Source organism: Carettochelys insculpta, chromosome 3 (genome assembly GCF_033958435.1).
Source record: "Carettochelys insculpta isolate YL-2023 chromosome 3, ASM3395843v1, whole genome shotgun sequence".
Lineage (NCBI taxonomy): Eukaryota > Metazoa > Chordata > Testudines > Carettochelyidae > Carettochelys > Carettochelys insculpta.
Window position 1 is genome coordinate 171,027,629 of NC_134139.1, and position 19,129 is coordinate 171,046,757.

Consider the following 19,129-nt stretch of genomic DNA (forward strand, 5'->3'; position numbering starts at 1 on the left):
TGTCGGCATATGTTTGTACTGGAAGGTATCTTGCAACAAAAATTCTGTTGACAGATTGCATCCAGACGACGTGTATCAAAAGAGCAATCTGCTCTGTCGACAGAGAGTGGCCAGACCGCCTGTTCGCTGTCCTGGCAAAATGGTTACCCAGAACCACAGCAGCCAGGGTGCAGGTCACCATTTCCTTCCAGGAGACCCAGCAAGACACACCCTTAAAGGACCCCCCTCAGACATCCATTCCGCGGCTAAGTTGCAGGTGTGCCTACCTCCTCATGGGACAGCACAGTTAGAGTAGGGCTGCATGTCTTTCTGGGAGACACAGCTCATTCCAGGGAGCTGTGGTGCCACAGCACCCTTTGGGCTTGTGCTGGCCCCACACAGAGGTGCTGCAGCAGCTGCTGAACCTTCTAACAGCCGTCGTCTTCCTCACGGAGGGCAAGCCCAAGACCACCTGCAAGGACCTCGCCATGGCTGCAGGACAGTCACATCTGCATGTGCCCCCTCCCACAGGTGCACAGGTGGATCGGGACATATCACACCAGTTTGGACTGGTGGGACTAGCTGGTTATGGGGCAGTGGGATGACCAGCAGTGTCTCCAGAACTTCTGCATATGTAAGGCCATCTTCCTGGAGCTCTGTGCCTGGCTTGTCCTGCCTTCCACAGGCAGGACACCTGGCTGCAGCCTGCCATCCCTGTGGACAAGTGAGTCACAGTTGCCCTCTGGAAGCTGTCCACCCCGACAGCTACTGCTCAGTGAGCAACCCAGTTCAGCATGGGGAAGCCCACTCTCAGGGCCCTCTTCATGGATGTAATGCACTCTTGGGCTGCAGCCACTGCGCAGGGAGGAGGTGTGTGTGCTGCTCAAGGGGGACCCTCGGGAAACAGGGTCAGGGTGTGAGGGATGGCGGCAGAGCCTGGTCCCCGTTGGACCATGCCATCCCACTCTTGCACAGCTCTGCTGCTGGGCAGCAGCCCCACAGGGTGGGGGGGCAGGCAGGGGCCAATCCCCAGTGAGTGTTCGGTCCCCTCCCTCTGCAGGTCATGACAGTCATCAACACCATCCTGCTGCAAAGGGTCATCCGTATGGGAGATGTGGATGCAGTCATGGCTGGATTCACTGCCCTGGGGTTCCTGAACTGCATCAGGGCTATCTATGGGACCCACATCCCAATTTTTTCCCCTGGAGCATAGCATGGCCAAGTATATCAATCACAAGGGCTAGTTTTCCATGGTGCTGCAGGCCCTGGGTGAGCACCATGGATGGTTCATGGATATGTATGTTGGGTTGGCGGGCCAGGCACATGACACCAGTGCATTCTGCAACTCTGGCCTGTGCTGGAGGCAGGCACATTCATCTCCTGCTGTGAACTGGCAGCTGGGGACACTGCACTGCACTATGGTTTGTTTAAATAGTTTTGTTGGGAAGTGGGCAGAGGAAGGGGTCATGGTGGGTGATGGGGTAAGGTTGTGGGCCCACTTCCCAACACCTGCACAAGGAAGAGGGTGTGGTGAACAATTAAATGGCTTTTATTCAACAGAAAAAAAAAAACTTGTGCAAACAAGCCATGCAATTCAAAACTATTTAAACAAACCAGAGTGCAGTGAACTATGTACAGTGCGTGTGGTGAGGAGGCTTTGGACAAAGGGTAGGAGGCATCAGAACTTTGTATGGGGGGCTTGGGACAGGAGTTAGGAGGGATCAAAACATGGATGGGGTCAGGGGCCATGAGGGAGAGCAGGAGCCTGAGAGGCATTGGCCTCAGTATCCCCTCCTGCTATAGGTTTGGGGCCCCCATTGGGACTGGGCTGGAGCCAGGACCAGGTTAGGTATGGAGGAGGTAGGCCTGTGGCAGGGTCTGAGTGGGCAGAGGGGTCTGGGGGGCAGGCATGGCCCTCAGCCACTGGGGCAGGTCCACAATGCCCTGTAGGATGGTCAGTGGGGGCATCAGCCACAGGTGGCTAAGCCAGCATATCCTGTCAGACACCAGTGGCATTATCAAAGACAGACTTGAGCTGGTCTCAGGCCTGCAATCACCATTCCATGTCAGTTTACAGCTGCTGCTCCATCATGCACATCATAGTCCAGAGGGCAGCATTGTGGTCCTGGCGGATGTCCTCAGAAATGCAATGCAGCCCTTGAGGCCATCCCCTCACTGTGAGCACCAACCAACGCCCCCTGAACCAAGGGATGGGGAATGTCTTGGGAGCATAGCCATGCATGGCTTGCACAGTGGGCCCTGCCACATAGGGGCTCTGTGGTGCCTTCAGGACCACGCTGACCACAATGGCCCCACACTCCCCTAGCTCAACAGGCTAGTGGCCAAGGGGGTTCTCTAGCCACAGTTTGGTCCCCTTATGGATGGTGGGTGAGATGAGAGCAGCCTGGCCCTCCCCAGGGCCCATTCGCACACCTGTGGCTTACGGCACTGTCCATGGGAGTGTGTGCTGCCTCTTGCCTGCAGACACGCCCATGTGCTTGGAGCCACACTCCTTGGTGTGTTTGGCATCAAGCTGGCATCATTGTGGCTAACCTGCTTCCAGCTGTGGGAAGTGCTGTGAGCACCCTCCCTAGTATATGGGGCTCATCCACCTGCCCGGGAGGCTGGCAGCAGGATGTCTCCTGTGCCCAGAGGCTGTCTGCTGGGTCCGGGTGGCACACACTACTTTGAACATGGTTCTACATGACAAGACCACAGCACAAATTCCCACCCAAGCAGCATGCCCTGGGGTATGTGATGCATGGAGTACTCATTGGAGTGACTTCACCCAGCTCCGACGACGCCCTGGATGTCCAGGACAATGTAGAGGCTGCTGCTGGCCTACAACTCCATTTCCAGCTCTGGCTCTGGCGGAGGTGAGGACTCAGAGGCCTCCTCCTTCAGTGGCTCCTGCTGTGGTGGTGAGGCCTCGAGCACCTTGCCTCTCCCTGCTGTGTAGATGTAGCCTAAGGTGTTTGTTATTTGCAAAGCTACAGACTATCAACCCTTCAAGACTATCGGTCACTTTGTCACTCTCATGTAAAAACCTTAAGACACTAGTAGAATTTGGCCGAGGAAGGAAAAGTAGCTATACTTTGGGTTATCTGTGTAAGTGTGATGAGGCTAGTGGAAAGGTCACATCAGGTTCTTATGTTGTACTCATACAAAAATGCCAGAAATAGTAGGGACCTGGCTATAACAAAGTGCAGTTTCAAAGGGAGAAGACTCAAGGAGTGGAAAGATGGATAGAATGCTGAATTGATGGTCAGAAGCCCTGAATTGTATTTCCTACCTCTGTTACTGACCTGCCATCTTATCCTGGGAAAGTCAATCTTCCTGTGAACAAAATTTTCTGGGTCTATAAAATGGGAATAATATTACTTATCTACCATTGTAAATCAAGCGGAGATCTATGGCTGAAAAGTGGTATGGAGATGCTAAGCAAGGATATTTAACCTTTCTCATAGACTCCCAAATAATTTTTCTTCTGTTCATTCAGATTAATTCTGATTTCTCTTTTATTTTCCCCCAGTTTTCCTTTCCTTTAAGACTGTAACTATTTTTCTAAAAAAATACAAGCAACTTGAACTTTCTTGCTAACTTACATTTTTTATTGCAATTGTAAAACCTATGTATAGAAAACAGATTTTTTTCAGGACACTGTTGACCATGAGAACCTCCACAACTTTCTGGATGAGAGAAAGAATGAATTCATGTAATATTAGTCTCTTCTTTTAATACATGATAGGAAAGTGCTTGGTCACTGTGGTGACTGGAGATAAATAAGAATACATACAGAATTTTGTCCTATAATTAAATATATTGATATTAGACTTATAAAATTGTTTATCTAACCAGTCTAACCTGGGGATAAATTTATTATATATGTGTAACTTAAATCATTCTTTTAAAAATATCCAATATGATAAGTTAAGAAAACAGGGGAATTTCTTCTGTTGTATGTCTTTTCCAAAACCTCCCCTGAAATAAATGCTTACAAATTCTGTAGGAGTCAAACAAAAGTACAACTGCAGGTAGACTTAATTGAGTTTACTAGAGAATATTTATTATGGATCAAGAAAAGAGAAGATTAAAGACAAAAATAACTTATTAAAAATCAAAATATTCTTCTAATGTACCTCTTATATTTATAATTTTCCATACAAAATCAACCCTAAAAATTTTGTTGTAAATGAAAGCAGAATAAAAACATTTTTATGGGACAATTTGTAAAAAACTAGAAAATTTAAATTGATTATGCATCATCCAGTGCATATTTCAGAAAAGAAAGTTAGGAGGAAAAAAAACATTAAGGACATAGGAATATATTTTAGTTACAGTTCTTGGTAACATAATTGGCAGGGAAGATGCCAGTTTGTCCTTGGGTGCTTCCCTCCCACCAGTCAAACTGTGAATCTGTTTTGCTTTTGACAATGATTTTATCTCCAGCTTTGAAAGTCAAATCACCGGGCTGCTGTCCTTCAAATGAATAAAGTGCTGTCACTTCCACAGGTCTACTCCAAGAATTCCCTAAAAAGAAAAAAAAAAAAAAAAAAAAAAAAAAGGATCAATTAAAATCTTACTTTAATTTAAAAAGCTTTTAACAACCTGTTGAATTTAATGTACCAGGGTATTCTTAAATTCAGTATCCCTAAATGATGGAAATAATCTACTAATGAGAATAACAAATATAGTTTACTATAGTTTTACACAAATTCTCAAATTGAACTGCAGATATGATGAAATACCATTTTCAACACATTCCCAGACCAGTGTATCATAGCCTGGCCTCTGTATGCCAGAAGGTGGGAATGTGTGACAGGAAGGAATCACTTTTTCAAGGGCTCAATCCTGCACATAGCTGAATCTAAACTAGAGAGGGTTTTTTTTGACAAACCTTCGGTTTTGTTGACAAAATTCGGAACATCCGCACTAAAAATATTGTTGACAGAACTTGGCAGTTTTGTCAACAGTCTTCTGCCTCACCCCCAGAAGGCAGAACACCTTTCTTGACATAATCTGTCAACAAAAAAACCATGTGAACGCTCCGGGGGGGACCGCTGTCGAGAGACAAGGTTTCTGGGTCAGTGGGCAGCCCTATCTGCTGTGCTTCCAGTTGGCTGTTCTGTTAAGGGAGTTGCTGGGCAGTCTGTCTGCTCTTCATTGACAGAGCAATCTGCTTTCATGTGTGGTTGTGATCTGTTGACAAGTTTTTTGGAAGATCTCTTCCCACAGTAATTTTTATTGACAGATTGCTGATTCTTCAACATCCTCTGGCTTTGTCTTGCTCCCACTGACATTTGACATTGGCTATGTCTACACAACAGCATTCTTTAAGACATAGCTGAACACAACATGCAAAATCTTAAGAGCTATTATGGAATAATCAGAAGTGTCAGGTACATTTTTTCACGCTGTGACTCCAATCATACCCAAAGAGCAATCCCATCTCCTAGACAATACATGGCTCTCATTACCATGAGATAGTATAATAATGACCCAATCTAATGCATCCATTAGCTAAGACAGGATGCTGTGTAAGATGTACGTAAGATCTATACCCTAGGTGAGCCTGATAAGATTGCCCACTCTGCTTTCTTTAATTTGGTTTCACAATGGAATACTATGTATCTAAAACAAGGAATAAATCAACAATTTAAGAAAACAGAACAAAATACCATCATCAGATTTTGGTTTCTATGCAGTCATTATTACATGAATATCATCTGAGGTGAAAGCCACTGACATAATAGAAGGAAACAAAATTTGAAAGGGTCCAGTTTAGAGCAAATTACATGAACTCAGAAATTGTGGCTACAAATATTATACGTAAAAAATAAAATCATATATGATCTTATAAATTGAAATGGGTGCCTCAGTTTGTGAAACTGAATAAATATTCTAATGAACTTTGATAAATTGTAAGAAGTGATATCACAAATTAATAAATTAACAAAATCTTGGCAAAACTGAATACATTGGCAATTTCATGGTTAGGAGAGGTGGCTACAATCAATATAGAATTACTCCCTATACATGGTTTACTATTTTAACTCTCCCTTTAGAAGTCCCAAGAATATTATAAAATATCCGCTAAACAGAATTTTTAACTTCCTAAAGGAAGGATAAAGGCCATAAGCTGTTATTCAGTTTGCTTGACCCTGACTGTAATATCCTTACAAACATTTTGTAGTACCTTACTCTGCCCAGCACCAGCACGGAGCTGCCACTGCTGGGGCAAAGGGGTCCCTCCTTCCATTTCCAGCTGGAAGCTATCAGGTAAGTTCCAACCCCAACTTCCTTCCGCCGCTTGAGCTCCCACCAGCCATGAGACCCTCTTGCAACCCAAAGTCCTCATTCCTAGCCTTGCCCCAAAGCTCATACTTCTAGCCCACAGACTGTACCTCCTCCAGCATATCAATCCCCAGGCCAGAGCCCAAACCCTCTCCTGCACCCCAACCCACTGCCCAGCCCTGAGACTTCTTCCACACTCAGAGCCCTTGAGTCTCACTCTCAACACATCGTATCAAACATTTGAGGGATAAGTGGGCTTTCAGAAGTGGGGTTTCTTTTGTAAGGGCCAGGTCTACACAGCTCTGTAGCTCCTTGAAGGGGCTCTTCTGGAAGTGAAATCTTGTGGGATTATGCAAATGAGGTGTGAGATATTTATATCCATGCCTCATTTTAATATTCCCCTTTGCTCATTACCATGCCCCTTCTGGAAGGGAGCAGGCTGTGTAGATGCAGCTTCAGAGTTTGCTAATGGAAACAGTGTGATGTTATTGGACCTAAGGAAACTCCTCAAAGAGAATGATTAACACCTATGCAACCTTCACTAGGCCCCCCTTAATATTGTTTGTACAATCCTGCTCCACTGTAGTAATGGCAACACTTCTATTGACTTCTTAGGACATAATTTTTTTCCCTACTTGCATCATAAAGTTTGGCATAAAGAAATTGCTGAAGTCGCACTGAAGCCTGAATTTGAAAGGACTAAAATCCATTTCTCACTTCACTGATTGTCAAATTCAGGGTCTAAATCAATTCCACTGCTAGAAGAGCCACTTCCGGAAGCTACAGAGCCATGCAGATGGGGCCTTTCCAGAAGGACCCCGCGTCCCCCTCCGAAATCCCCTTAAGGAGGCTTTCAGAAGGGGAGTTCCTTTCAGAAGGGCCCCACCTACATGGCTCTGTAGCTTCCAGAAGGGGCTCTTCTGGAAGCGAAATCTCATGGGAATATACAAATGAGGCATGAGATATTTAACTCTGTGCCTCATCTGAATATTCCACATTGCCCATTACCATGCTCCCTCTGGAAGGGAGGGTGCTGCATAGACGCATCTACAATGTGCTATTCAGTGGCCAAAGATACTTTTTAAACTGTAAATGGCAAAGACTGTGCCAGGGATTGGGAAAAAAACATGAAACAGACAGCAAATGCAATATGACATAGTGTTTGGGGAAAGAGCTCAGAGCATGATTTCAACACTCGTAAGTAATCATAGAAGCAATTTTCATTGTTTAGCCTATTGTTATATTCATTAGACAGAATTATATATAACTGTCATTCGAAAAAGTCATAACTCTAATTCTTCAACATGTAATTTGCTAAGTGAAACTTCCATTGTTATTTCCCCACCCAATATCTTTTACTCTTTTTTGTTCTTCAGTTTTATAGAACCACCATAGTGTCCAGGAATTAGTTGTCTCTAAAGTAGAAAAAATACTTACAACTATCATTTTATTGCACTCAGTAGCAGAATGTTGACTGAAACAGTTCTTTCAGAACAGAACAGTAAATGTGCTTTTGTTGATTACTTTGTCATGTGCTATGTGTTTGCACTCATAATTGGAATTTTAAAGCTGAAAACACTCTAAGACAGATGTAATAAAATGTATTATGGTAGCTGCTTAATTAAAGCAGTCTTGCTTTCCATCAAAAACCCAGTTTTGACTTCCTTGGCAGTATCCCAAGCTGTCAGTAAAAATCAGCCCATAAATGGCCGGAACGTGATACCTTACTCATACTGGGTAGTACAATACTTGGTGTGAAAGCTACTAATTTCACCTGGACTGGTGGGTAGGGAGACCTTCCCTGACAGCTTCAGGGCTTGTGGCGAGATTTCTCCCTGCTGCAGCTCTGAGTCCCTCAGCAGAGTTTAATGGGAAGTTGCCCAGCTGTGCAACTTAGGGAAACTTCTGCATCTCCTGTTTTTTTAAAGCTTTGACCTCACTCCTGTTTGTTTTCTCCATCTCCCCATAATCAACTGGAACATGGACTTAGAGGTTTCCTACCCCTTAGTTGAGAGACAGGACATTTAATTTTGTGTGGCCTAGACTCACCCATACCAGCACAGTAGGGTCTGAACATTCACAAGGGTTTGATACTGCAAACCCTCACAAATGTTGAATTTCACGAATATGGGGAAGCGGCAGCTGCCAGCACTCCCCACCCCAGAGCCCCGGGGAAGAAGCGGCTGCCAACACGCCTGTCTGGGGCCCCAAAGAAGCGGCAGACACCAGTGCTCCTGCCCAGGGCCCTGGGAAGCGGCAGCCGCTGGTGCTCCCAGCCCCGGAGCCCTGGGCTCATGAATAATTGAATTTGCAAACCTGAAGTTCGCACATATGGGGACTTTACTGTACTTCAAATATTACAGACAAAATTCTACCTCTTCTAGGGTTCCTAGTGTACCTGGGACACGAGAGTATCTTATGGATAATTGGAAGTATGGAATTTCACCAGTGCTACCTCAACTTCAGTTCAAGATACCAGAGCAATTGGGGGAATGGGGTAAAGAGAAGGGGGATGCAGAGGCAAAGAGTAATGAATACATGTTCATGAAGAATTTATACCTTCAATTTGTTATAACTCCATTTATCCTTTCTTCCAGAGAGTGAAGGCAAAATATGCCTCCCCACCCTCCCCGGCTATTTTAAAAATTCCTCCATATCAGCAAGTTATCAGAGGCGTAGCTAAGTTAGTTTGTATATTGAAAAACAACAAGCAGTCCTGTGGCACCTTATAGACTAACAGATATTTTGGAGCATAAGCTTTTGTGGGCAAAGACCCACTTCATCAGAAAGCTTATGTTTCAAAATATCTGTTAGCCTATAAGGTGCCACAGGACTTCTTGTCGTCTATGTCAGCATTCTTCCCCACGCTCAGCTCCCCAGAGTGCTACTGATTTGGATTAATATCCATACTGCATTGCAAACAAATAAACTAGTTATTCGCGGTTACAGCTTCCACTCCTTTTCCAACTTCATTATTTCTGTCTCTCATACATTTAATGCAGAATTTTTATTCTTAAATAATTTATTTTCCCTGAACTTGTATTTTCCTACAGCTTAATTTCATTTTATTTCTTGATGAGTTGCTAATTTGTCTGCACCTTACTTCTCTGTCCTGACTTGTTTCAACAGCACAAAATAGAAATATTTTAAACGTACATCGTTAAGATTACTGACAACTCCTGCCTAAACATTGTCATGAACCATATTTAAGTCCTGTGCTTGTTAAGAATCTCAATATTTGAGGATGTAAACTCTGAAGAAAAAACAGGAGAAAAATCTTTAATTTTCTTTCTTCTTTTCCATTGGATGGAATATGATTTGGATATCTACTGAACTCTATATTAATTAGTTTGATTCATATGATATAGTCATAAAACACTGATATGCTATAGCAGAGAACATATCGTGTGCTATATTCCTCAGACTCAATTGTAATATAATATTCTAAAGTTTACTGTCAAAGTTAACACTGTTCATTTTTATAGCGGAAAGAGGGAGATTTCTGAATACACGAAAGCCTTTGAAACAGGAATGCATTTCCTGAAACATCAAATTTCCAGCTCACACAAGATGGTGCTACAGTGCTACATTCAGCATAGGCTGTCTAGATCATTGAGACTTTGGACCTAATACATTGAAGCTTGCAGATAAAATAATAGATGATCATATTCCAAAAGCTCTCTCTTTTAATTAGACTGGACGGCACTGTACAAATAGCAGGATACTACCTTCAGGGAAGACTTAAGGCCACAGGACTTCTCATTGTTAAGGCCTATGAAGAAACACAGAAGCTGATACAACTAAGAATCATGTATTTCAGTCACATAAGCCTGACAGCCAGATGGAACATAGGGAGTGCAAACTCATTTTCATCAGTACAAAGAAAATATTTGCACAGAGCCATGTGTCCCAGAAACTCGAGTTTCACACAGCTTTCCTTGTCATCCATTTTCCTCATTTGTTTTAGTGCTAGAGGCTAACTAACACTATTTATTCTCCATCTGAAGTCATGATTTCTTTTTCACATCTTTAAAAAAATAAAGTTTTACACCAAAAGAAATATAAAAGTAAACACACTGAGGAATAGATTGAAGAAGGATGTTCTCTCTGAGGAGTCTAAGGCTGCAGCTACATTGTAGCTGTAACTCAAAATAACTTCCACAAATCACATAATTTTTTTGAGTTAACTTATTTTGAACTTGGTGCTATCCACATGGTGCAGAAGTTCAAAATAAATAACTATTTCAATATTTCCGCTACCCGTCATATGATGAGCACTGGAATATCACACTCAAAATGTGCAGTGTTTAGCCACAGAGTTGCTATTTTGGGACATATTTGTATCCCAGAATAGCAACTATAGTGTATCCATAACCTGAAGCTTTTCAATAGGCAAATAAATGGCTTTTAGTATGCATCACTACTGTTTCTGTTGCTGGAGGCAGTCTTGAGGAATAGCACTCAGATAGGGCCAGGAGTGGAAGGGGCGTGGCCAATGGCAGTCAGCCCTCAGCACTTCCTGGACCACCCCACTGCCCTGACTGCAGCTGCAGGCAGCCCGAGCAGTGCCGTTGTTGCATTCCAAAGGAGTCTGGAATTCTGGCCACCACCAGCGTCAAAGTGGCAGCGGCAGCAACTGGCGCTCTGGGTCCCATTGAAATGGCAGGCCCAAAGACAACTGGCCTTTTTTCTCCCTCCCCCTCCCAACGAACCTGGTTGTGCACAGCCTTGAACAGGAGAAAAAGGACTTTAAAGCCTGGTGAGGAATTTGACAGGTAGCAAGAATCTGAGGAGGGAAATAACACAAAAGGATTAGTGGAAGAGGAAGAAACTATAAACAGAAGCATGCTTCACAAATGGAAAAGGAACAAAGTGACAGTCAATAAGCCCAGAGAAAACAATAGAAGATATTACTTAAAGCAAGAGCTGGACCATGGTGAGGAAGTGAGAATGGGGGAAGCAGGGAAAATAGAGACTAGAAGCCCCACTGCAGCTCTGCTTGCAAGAGGAAGTTGGGTGGGAAAAAAGTTCTAGACAGAAGCTTGTTGTAACACACATCCAACGTGTATGGACTGGGCCCTGCATTGGCTGGGGGAGGGGCTGGGCCTAGCCAAGGGAGGGCGCTCTGTTGGGGGGTGCTAGGCTGGGTGCCACGCTGGCCAGGAGGAATAGCTCTGTTAGAGGCTGGGCTGGGTCCCATGCTGGCCAGAAAAGGGGCTAGGGCCCTGTCCGGGGTGGGAGAGGAGCTGGAATGGTGGTGGAGGTGCTGGTCCAGGCCCTGGGCTGGCCAGGGAAGGGGATGGTGTTGGCACAGGGCAGGGTGGGGGCTCCATTAGGGGGCTGGGCTGGGCCCTGTGATGGCTGGGGGGTAGGGGGTGCTGGCACAGTGTATGTGTGTGGGGGGAGGGGGAATCTGGAAGGCTGGCCCAGGCCTCTTGCTGGCCGGAGGAGGGGCTGGGGCCAGCACAGTGAGGATTGGGGGCAGGGGGAAACAAGGTAGAACCTTGCCTAGACGGACTGACACAGCAAAAATCATATATATGATGTTGCAGATGACATTTGACAGGATGTGTGACATATCTACACACATTCACTAATTGTGGAGAATGAAACTACGCTGTCTATGAACTTTGGAATTTCTAAGTAGATGTGAAACGCATAAAAATAAGACATCTTAAGAGTACAAATCAAATCTTTGAGAAATCACACAGCTTTTCACGAGATTTCTGAAATGCATTATCTGCAAGCGTTAAGTTTTCTACCAATTTTCAACCATCTCGCTGAAAAATCTTTTAAAAATTTTTACACAGTGTGAAAATTATTTTTCCTCTTGCACTTTGCTCTCAAGAATATCTGAACTATTTTGATTCTAAAAGTCTAATTCCTCGACTCAAAACTCATTTAAAAATTGCAATTAAAGAAAAGACAAAATGAATAAATAACAGACTCTCTTAGAATGAAAATGCTTATGCAACATTAGCTATAGGTGTAGCTATGTGTCCTGCCTGTAATAAACAATGCTTAATTAAAAAGGTCTGCTAATATGGGAGAAAAATTCTTCTTGTGCTTTTGGGATGGTCTTCTAGCATTGAAGATTCCTTAATAAAAATGGTTCCTTGTACGCATTTCAATGTATTGTGATCATGAGTATTAGAGGGACATAACCAACACAGCTACTACAGAGATCAAGGAGCTCATGTACCAACAATCTATATGAGAAAGATATTAATAATGACAATACAGTTATGCTTCCCCGGTCAGGCACCCTTGGAATCTGACCCAGTCCTGAATGATGGAATTTGCTGGACCAGAAGAGGTCAATGCCAGCCACTCTGCAACCACTTGCTATGGGGATGTGCTCCAGTGGCTGCAGAGGGGCTAGCACTGGTATGTGTGTGTATATACATATATGTGAGGCCAACAGAGTGGTGGTGTCAGGAAGCTGACACCAGTTAAGTTACAAACTATGCTTATTGGTGGCAAGAAAGTAACAAGGTGACACTCAGTTCTGGGGACTTTTAGAAAGTGCGACAAATGAAGAGCATATCAAAATTAACTGTAAAATCTTTGGAGCAGGGATTGTTTATTACAAGGTGTATGCACAGCCTCTAGAACAATAGCTCCCAATCTCAGTTTGCGCTTGTCAGTGCTACTGTACAATTAATTACTACAGATTAATACAAAATGATTAAGATCCACAAGAACAAATATTGCTTCAATGTGCTGGTAAAGCTTTGAAGACAGAATACTCATATTCACCACTCATGCAAACACCTACCCACTCAGAATAATGGGCAGACAAGAGGAAGTATAGTCATTATAGGTGAAACAATTCATACATTAAGTATCTTTCCAATTAATTTATTTTGGAAGCAGAGAGTGAATTAGAAATACCTTAATTGGGAAGCTGTTGCAGACGTATACAGAAGAGTATGTTATATTGGGAACAGGAAACAAGAAAGGGGTAGTCACACGGGAATGTGTTGTGAGGTAGACACTAGCATGTGATTATTTTTTTAATCCCACTCCCGTTCTGCCTTGCAATTCCAATTCCCAACTGCTCCTGCCTTTCTTCTTACATTTTTATCCTGCTCTTACCTGCAAAAACTTTAGAGTCCACAAATCTCAAAAGCGAGACAGATTTCCCCATACTATTAAAAATCATTTGGTTAGTATACCGTATTTATAAATGGAATTCAGACAAGTTTTACTTAAGCTACATAAAACAAACATTTTCACCCTGTTATAATAGACATCAAATCTCTCTCTATGCATTACTTAAAAGTATTAAAGCCTTTATTAAAAACAAACAGACAAAAACAAACTCCTCTCCCCCTTGCTTAACATTGCTGGAATTCTATTTAAGACAAACAGAGGAGAAACAAACAGGGAAGCAAGCCCTGTGGGATCTGGAGAATCTTAGTCTTGCTGAAGGATTTTATTGTGAGTGGAGAAGAATTTAGAAGGTGACAATGCTGGGATTAATGCCTGCTTTGAGAGTAAGAAGTGAGAGAAGCTGGAAAGCATGTGAAGAAGTAAAGCTAGAGCAAACATTCAAGATGGAATGCGATAAGACAGAGAAATGTGCTGAAGGTCAGGAAAGAAATATTGTGACAGATAGTCTCTTTCACCAACAGAAGTTGGTCCAGTAAAAGTCTTCACCCCACTTTGTGTGTCTAATATCTTGGAAGAAGTCTTTGAATGAACTGGAGTAGGGTGAGATGACCTCCAGTTCTTGTGTTATCTGAATGGGTAAACAATTTCTTCCTTATTCACTCTCTACACATCATTCATGATTTTATAGTCCTGTATCATATTCCTTGTTCACCATTCTCTCTAGATGCATGATGAAGATACTTAGCGAAAATCACATCTCCTTGACTTGTACCTCTACTCGTTCTAAACATACTTTCCAACTCCCTTCATGTTCTCACCACTGCCTCCACATTGTCACTGATATCCTTCAACAACTGTATCAGTCTGCTATCCACTCCATACTACTCCAATACAGCCCAAGTCACTTTCTGATCTATACTGTCAAATGGCTTTTGAAAAAAATTGATGAAGCAAGTGTATATGTTCTTGTTCTTTCATTGAACTTTCTCTGCTATCAATATTAGTACCGATATCTGATCTATGGTACTTCTATCTTTCCTGAACCCCACTTACTCATCCACTAGATGTTCTTCTATCTGCAATCTCAGCCTCTACATCAGTATCATCACCAGCACTTAGCCTACATGACTGGTTAGGGCAATCATTCTGTAGTTCTTGCACTCCAATGTACTTCCTTCCTTGTGTACTGACAGTAGCACGGATCTTGTTCATTCCTTAGGTGCCTTCCCTTCTTTCCATGATATATTACACACGGCGTGTTTCCTGAAATATACTTTCTCCACTGTATTTGATCATCTCTCCTGTGATCTTATTCCCAGTGCTCTTGTTGTTCTTTAATTGTTTCACTGCTCTTTCTACTTCCTCCTTTGAATATTGGTTTCACTCTGCATGCTCAGTGGAGATAATCTCTTTCAGTTCTTCATTCAGTCTCTCTGAGACACTCGGGTCCAACTGTGTTTTGTATAGATCAGTGTAATACCTCATCCATAGCTGCACAATCTTCTCCTTGCTCACGAACCTCTTCGTTCTCATCTTTGATCGCTATCTACTTCGGCTGCCACTTCCTATTAAATAAGTCATACTTGCATCAGGTTTCATTCATTGAGCATCTAGAGAGAGCCATGGACAAAGGTCAAGGAAGAGGTAGAAGAGATATCTGTGCATGGGAAAAGAATTAACAACTTGAGGTTCGTGGATGATTAGTTATCACTGAGGAAGATGAGGAGAAACCAGCAAAAACGGTGCAGGTGCTAAACAAGGAAGGGAAGTGGTACAGACTGATTATGAACATTAATAAAACAGATAAGGAAACAGGAAGGAATATCAGTGTAGATGGGATTGAACTGGAGAATGTAGAGGTGTTCACATATATGGGGAGCAACATAACGTATGACCTAGACAGTAAGAACGAAATAGCGACTAGAATAGCGAAAGTAAGAGTAAGTTTGAAGGTGATGGATAAGATCTGGAAAAGCAAAGCAATTAAGTTAGGAATGATGCTGAGGGTCTTGAAAATGTGTGTATTCAGCAGCTTGTTGTACAGATGTGAGACATGGGTGATAGCGAAAGATTGAAAGAGAAGAATATTGGTGTTCAAGAGGAGTTGTTATAGAAAGATCCTGAGAATAGCATGGATGCAGAAGGTCATCAGTGAGGAATTATATAGGAAGACACAGCCAAAAGAGAACCTACTGCAGAAGGTTATACAATGAAAGTTACAGCTATTCGGGCACAGTTGCAGAATGAACGATGAACAAAAAAAATCAAGACCCTGGTATTCAGCATAATGGATGGTTCGAATAGGAGAGGCAGACCCCACACAGAATGGGTAGATAATACAGTAGATTGGTGCGAAGCTAGTCTACAGAAATGAAGCCACTCCGCACTGGACGAAGAAAAATAGGAGGAAATAGTGAGAGAGGCATCAGGCACCAACAGGTGCTGAACCCATGGTTGTTGATGGTGATGATATCATATTCCTCTTTAGTAGTTTCTTTTACAGGATAAACCGTATTTTAAATCTCTCTTCATGTGGAAGCTGTTCCATATCCCTAATCATTCAGGTGCTCTTCCCTATACATTTTCAATTCTAATATATCTTTTTGAAATGGGGTGACCAGAAATGCAAAGAGAATTCAAGAAGTATCATAGCTATATAAAGTGGAATTAAGATATTTATGGAACTATGATATTTACTGTCTTATTACCTATTCCTTTATTAATGATTCTCAACATTGTTCGCTTTTTGACTATAAATTGCACATAGTGGATGCTTTCAGAGAACCATCCACAATTGACTCCAAGATCTCTTTTGAGCCAATTCATTTTGGCTTGAAACTGTGCCTTGAAAAAATTGTAAAATTTTGGTTTTGTTTGGTTTTGTTTTCCTTTAAAATAAAAATCAAAGATTTTTTTTTTTAAACAAAGTCATATTGAACTGAAAAATCAAAAATTTTTTTGGAAAATATGAAAAAAATATTTGTTGTAAGTGTTTAGTTTATGAAACAATTTTATGAATTTGACCTGAATTCACAAAACATTTGGGTGTTTCTGAACCTGCATTTTTCACCAAAAAGTTTTGGTTGGAAAGTTACACCCAGCACTCAGGCCTAGATGCAGCAAGGACTTTTTGTCCTAGTTCAGGATAGGAAAACAATTCTGAAATGTTAAAATATATTGTGGGATGAGAAGTCCCTTTCCTAACCAGCTTTTAATGTTACTTCCAACAGGAATTTGAAAAACATGGCACACATAATCAGCCCTCCAAGAGCCAGTAGTTCTGTGCAAAGATATAGGAGTTCTTCCTGTGCTAGACTTTAAACAACATTGGTTCCCTCCTAAAACCAACCCAACTTGTTACTCCCAATGCTCTGTCTTTGCCACATGCAAGTACATGAAGTGACCTTTGTTCTACTTTAGTTTGGATGAACAAAGACCCAGTAAAAACTGCATTAATGTAGGATAGAAGTAGAATGTTTTACATGCTTTTCTACCGACACACACGAGATATCAAGACCAGGCCAATATGTTGATCATTCCACCTTGGGACATGTTTTTCAAGACTGATATATAGTGCTTCAGTCCAGAGAACTCTCCAGATCTAAGAAATATTTGCAGATGTTGGTGGGCCATCCCTTATGATGGCCCATCTTATGTCTCACCAGTTGCAAGGCTGGGCTTCCCTATCAACTCCTCCCAATCAGACTGCTTTTCTGATTTTGACTCCTCTCTTTCTTTCTCTCCTCACAATCTCCCACACTTACTATCTGTGACTAAATTTTCTATCTTGATGTTCCATTTGACACCCTGCCTATAAACTTCCTCATCCTCGCCACTTCATTAAACCCTGGTTCAACACTCCCACTCACCAAAAAGACCATTTCACTTGGTTCTTCATCAATTTTCTCTTTTGAGCTCTGTGCTGATGAGTTTCCAGTCTCTGACCATCACCTAATTTTTCAGCTGTGACCAAACTTGACTTTTATGTGGTCTCCAGTTACTCAGTGTTGATAGCTTCACATCTGCTCTCAGCCCTCTCCTCTCTGCCCTTGTCTTCCCATTCTTCCATCAATATGCTTCGTAATTTTCTCCACACTTCCTTGTTTTCCACCTTTAGCTGTTATTCCTGGTCTCCCAGATAACACAGGCCAGCTTTTCAACCTGCAGCCCTGGTTCACTCCCAGCATCCTCCTCCTTTGTTCCAGTTTTCACATAGTGAACATCTGACAGGTATCCCATGACCAGGCTGAGTTCCTTCCCTACAAATTCATTGTCTCCTCCTTCAGTTCTGCCATCTTCTTGGCTAAACTAGTCTACTTCTCATATTTAAATGAACTCCAGACCACCTTTTCTCCTCCTGTGTTTCACTCCTGAAATCCTTCTCCCTCCTCCTGTCTTGACAGCTCTCTCCACACAGCCTCATACCTATTTGTTTTAAGAGAAAATTGACAAAACTTATATGACCTTCCCCCCATACTCAGATTGCCTTCCCTTCCTTGCCGACAACTCTTGCTGCCTCCTCTTCTCATCTGCTATTAGCCACTAATCCTGCACTTGCCCCAGTGACTCTATTCCATCCCACCTTCTGCTCTCCCTTGCACCCACTCTCTTCCTTTTCCTTATTCTTCTCCTTAATGTCTCACGTTACTCTGGCTCCTTCCTCTCATAATACAAATAGATTTTTGTCTTAAAAATCCCATCTGGTCTCTAGTTTCCTCTCCATCTGTCACTGATCTCCCTTTTCATCTCTAAGCTCACTGAGCAAGCTGTTTACAAAGGCTGTCAGTAGTTTATCTCCTCCAATTCAATTCTAGACCATGACAGTCTGCTTTCTATGCCTTGCACTCTAGTGGAATGGCTCTTGCAAGTCTCTAATATCCTTCTAGATAAAGCTCAAAAAACAGTGCTCTACCCCTACGCTCTGTGACCTGTTGGACACCTTCAACCATGCTCCTTGGCATCTGTCATGAATGAGTGCAGGGAAGGGGTTACTCTCTCCCTGAGGTAACTTGAGCCCAGGTGAACAAAGGGAGTGGAATGACTTTTCTGAACTGAGAACAATTGCAGTTTAAAGGTGCTTTTCTCTGCTGGCCTAACCATCTCAGAATCAGCCATAGAGGTGTAAATAGAAGGGAAATGTATATTTAGAAGTGATCAGGTTATGGTTATTTTGAATTTGGTTGGACAGCCTATCACTTTTTTTTTGTTCTTAATTTGATTATTGACTTGATTTTGTTCCCTCTGTAACTTTTAAGCTGAATGTCAGGGGAATATTCCCTGTGCTATAAGTGGTACAATTCATTTTCTCTTATTTTGCGAATTAATTATTGTTTTTAAGCAATTGGTCTGATATCTGTGTCCTGACAGGGTTCTGTGAATGTGTATGCCTTGGACTAGAAGGCCAGCTACTAAATGACAGTTATTTACTCTAAGTTCTCGCCAAAGAGAGGGTTAAGAGCTTGGGGGTACCCCAACTGGGTGATATTCCCAGATGTGTCTTCCTGGGTTAAGGGGATTTTTCTTTTTACCTGGGTGATGGCATCATACCCTCCAAGGTCCAGGGGATCTGTGACCTTGGGAAGTTTTAAAGTAAAGCCTATATATAGGCAATGGGTTTTGAAGTTTTTGTGGGTCCACGCTTTTGCTGTTTACAAAGGTTATCCATAGTTTATCTCCTCCAATTCCATTCTAGACCACGCAAATCTGCCTTCTACACCATGCACTCTAGTGGAATGGCTCT

The 19,129-nt window shown here is 42.6% G+C and overlaps 1 protein-coding gene across 3 annotated transcripts in view; it reads right to left on the reverse strand.

Annotated features, from left to right (window-relative positions):
* Positions 1 to 3,576: 3,576 nt before the first annotated feature.
* SH3YL1 (SH3 and SYLF domain containing 1) overlaps positions 3,577 to 19,129 on the reverse strand; it is an 86,346-nt gene continuing 70,793 nt past the window's right edge. For all 3 annotated transcript variants that reach the window (XM_074991203.1, XM_074991202.1, XM_074991204.1), the window contains one exon: positions 3,577 to 4,509. In XM_074991203.1, coding sequence (XP_074847304.1) covers positions 4,310 to 4,509 — 200 coding nt within the window. In that variant the 3' untranslated portion in view covers positions 3,577 to 4,309. The remainder of the gene's footprint in view (positions 4,510 to 19,129) is intronic.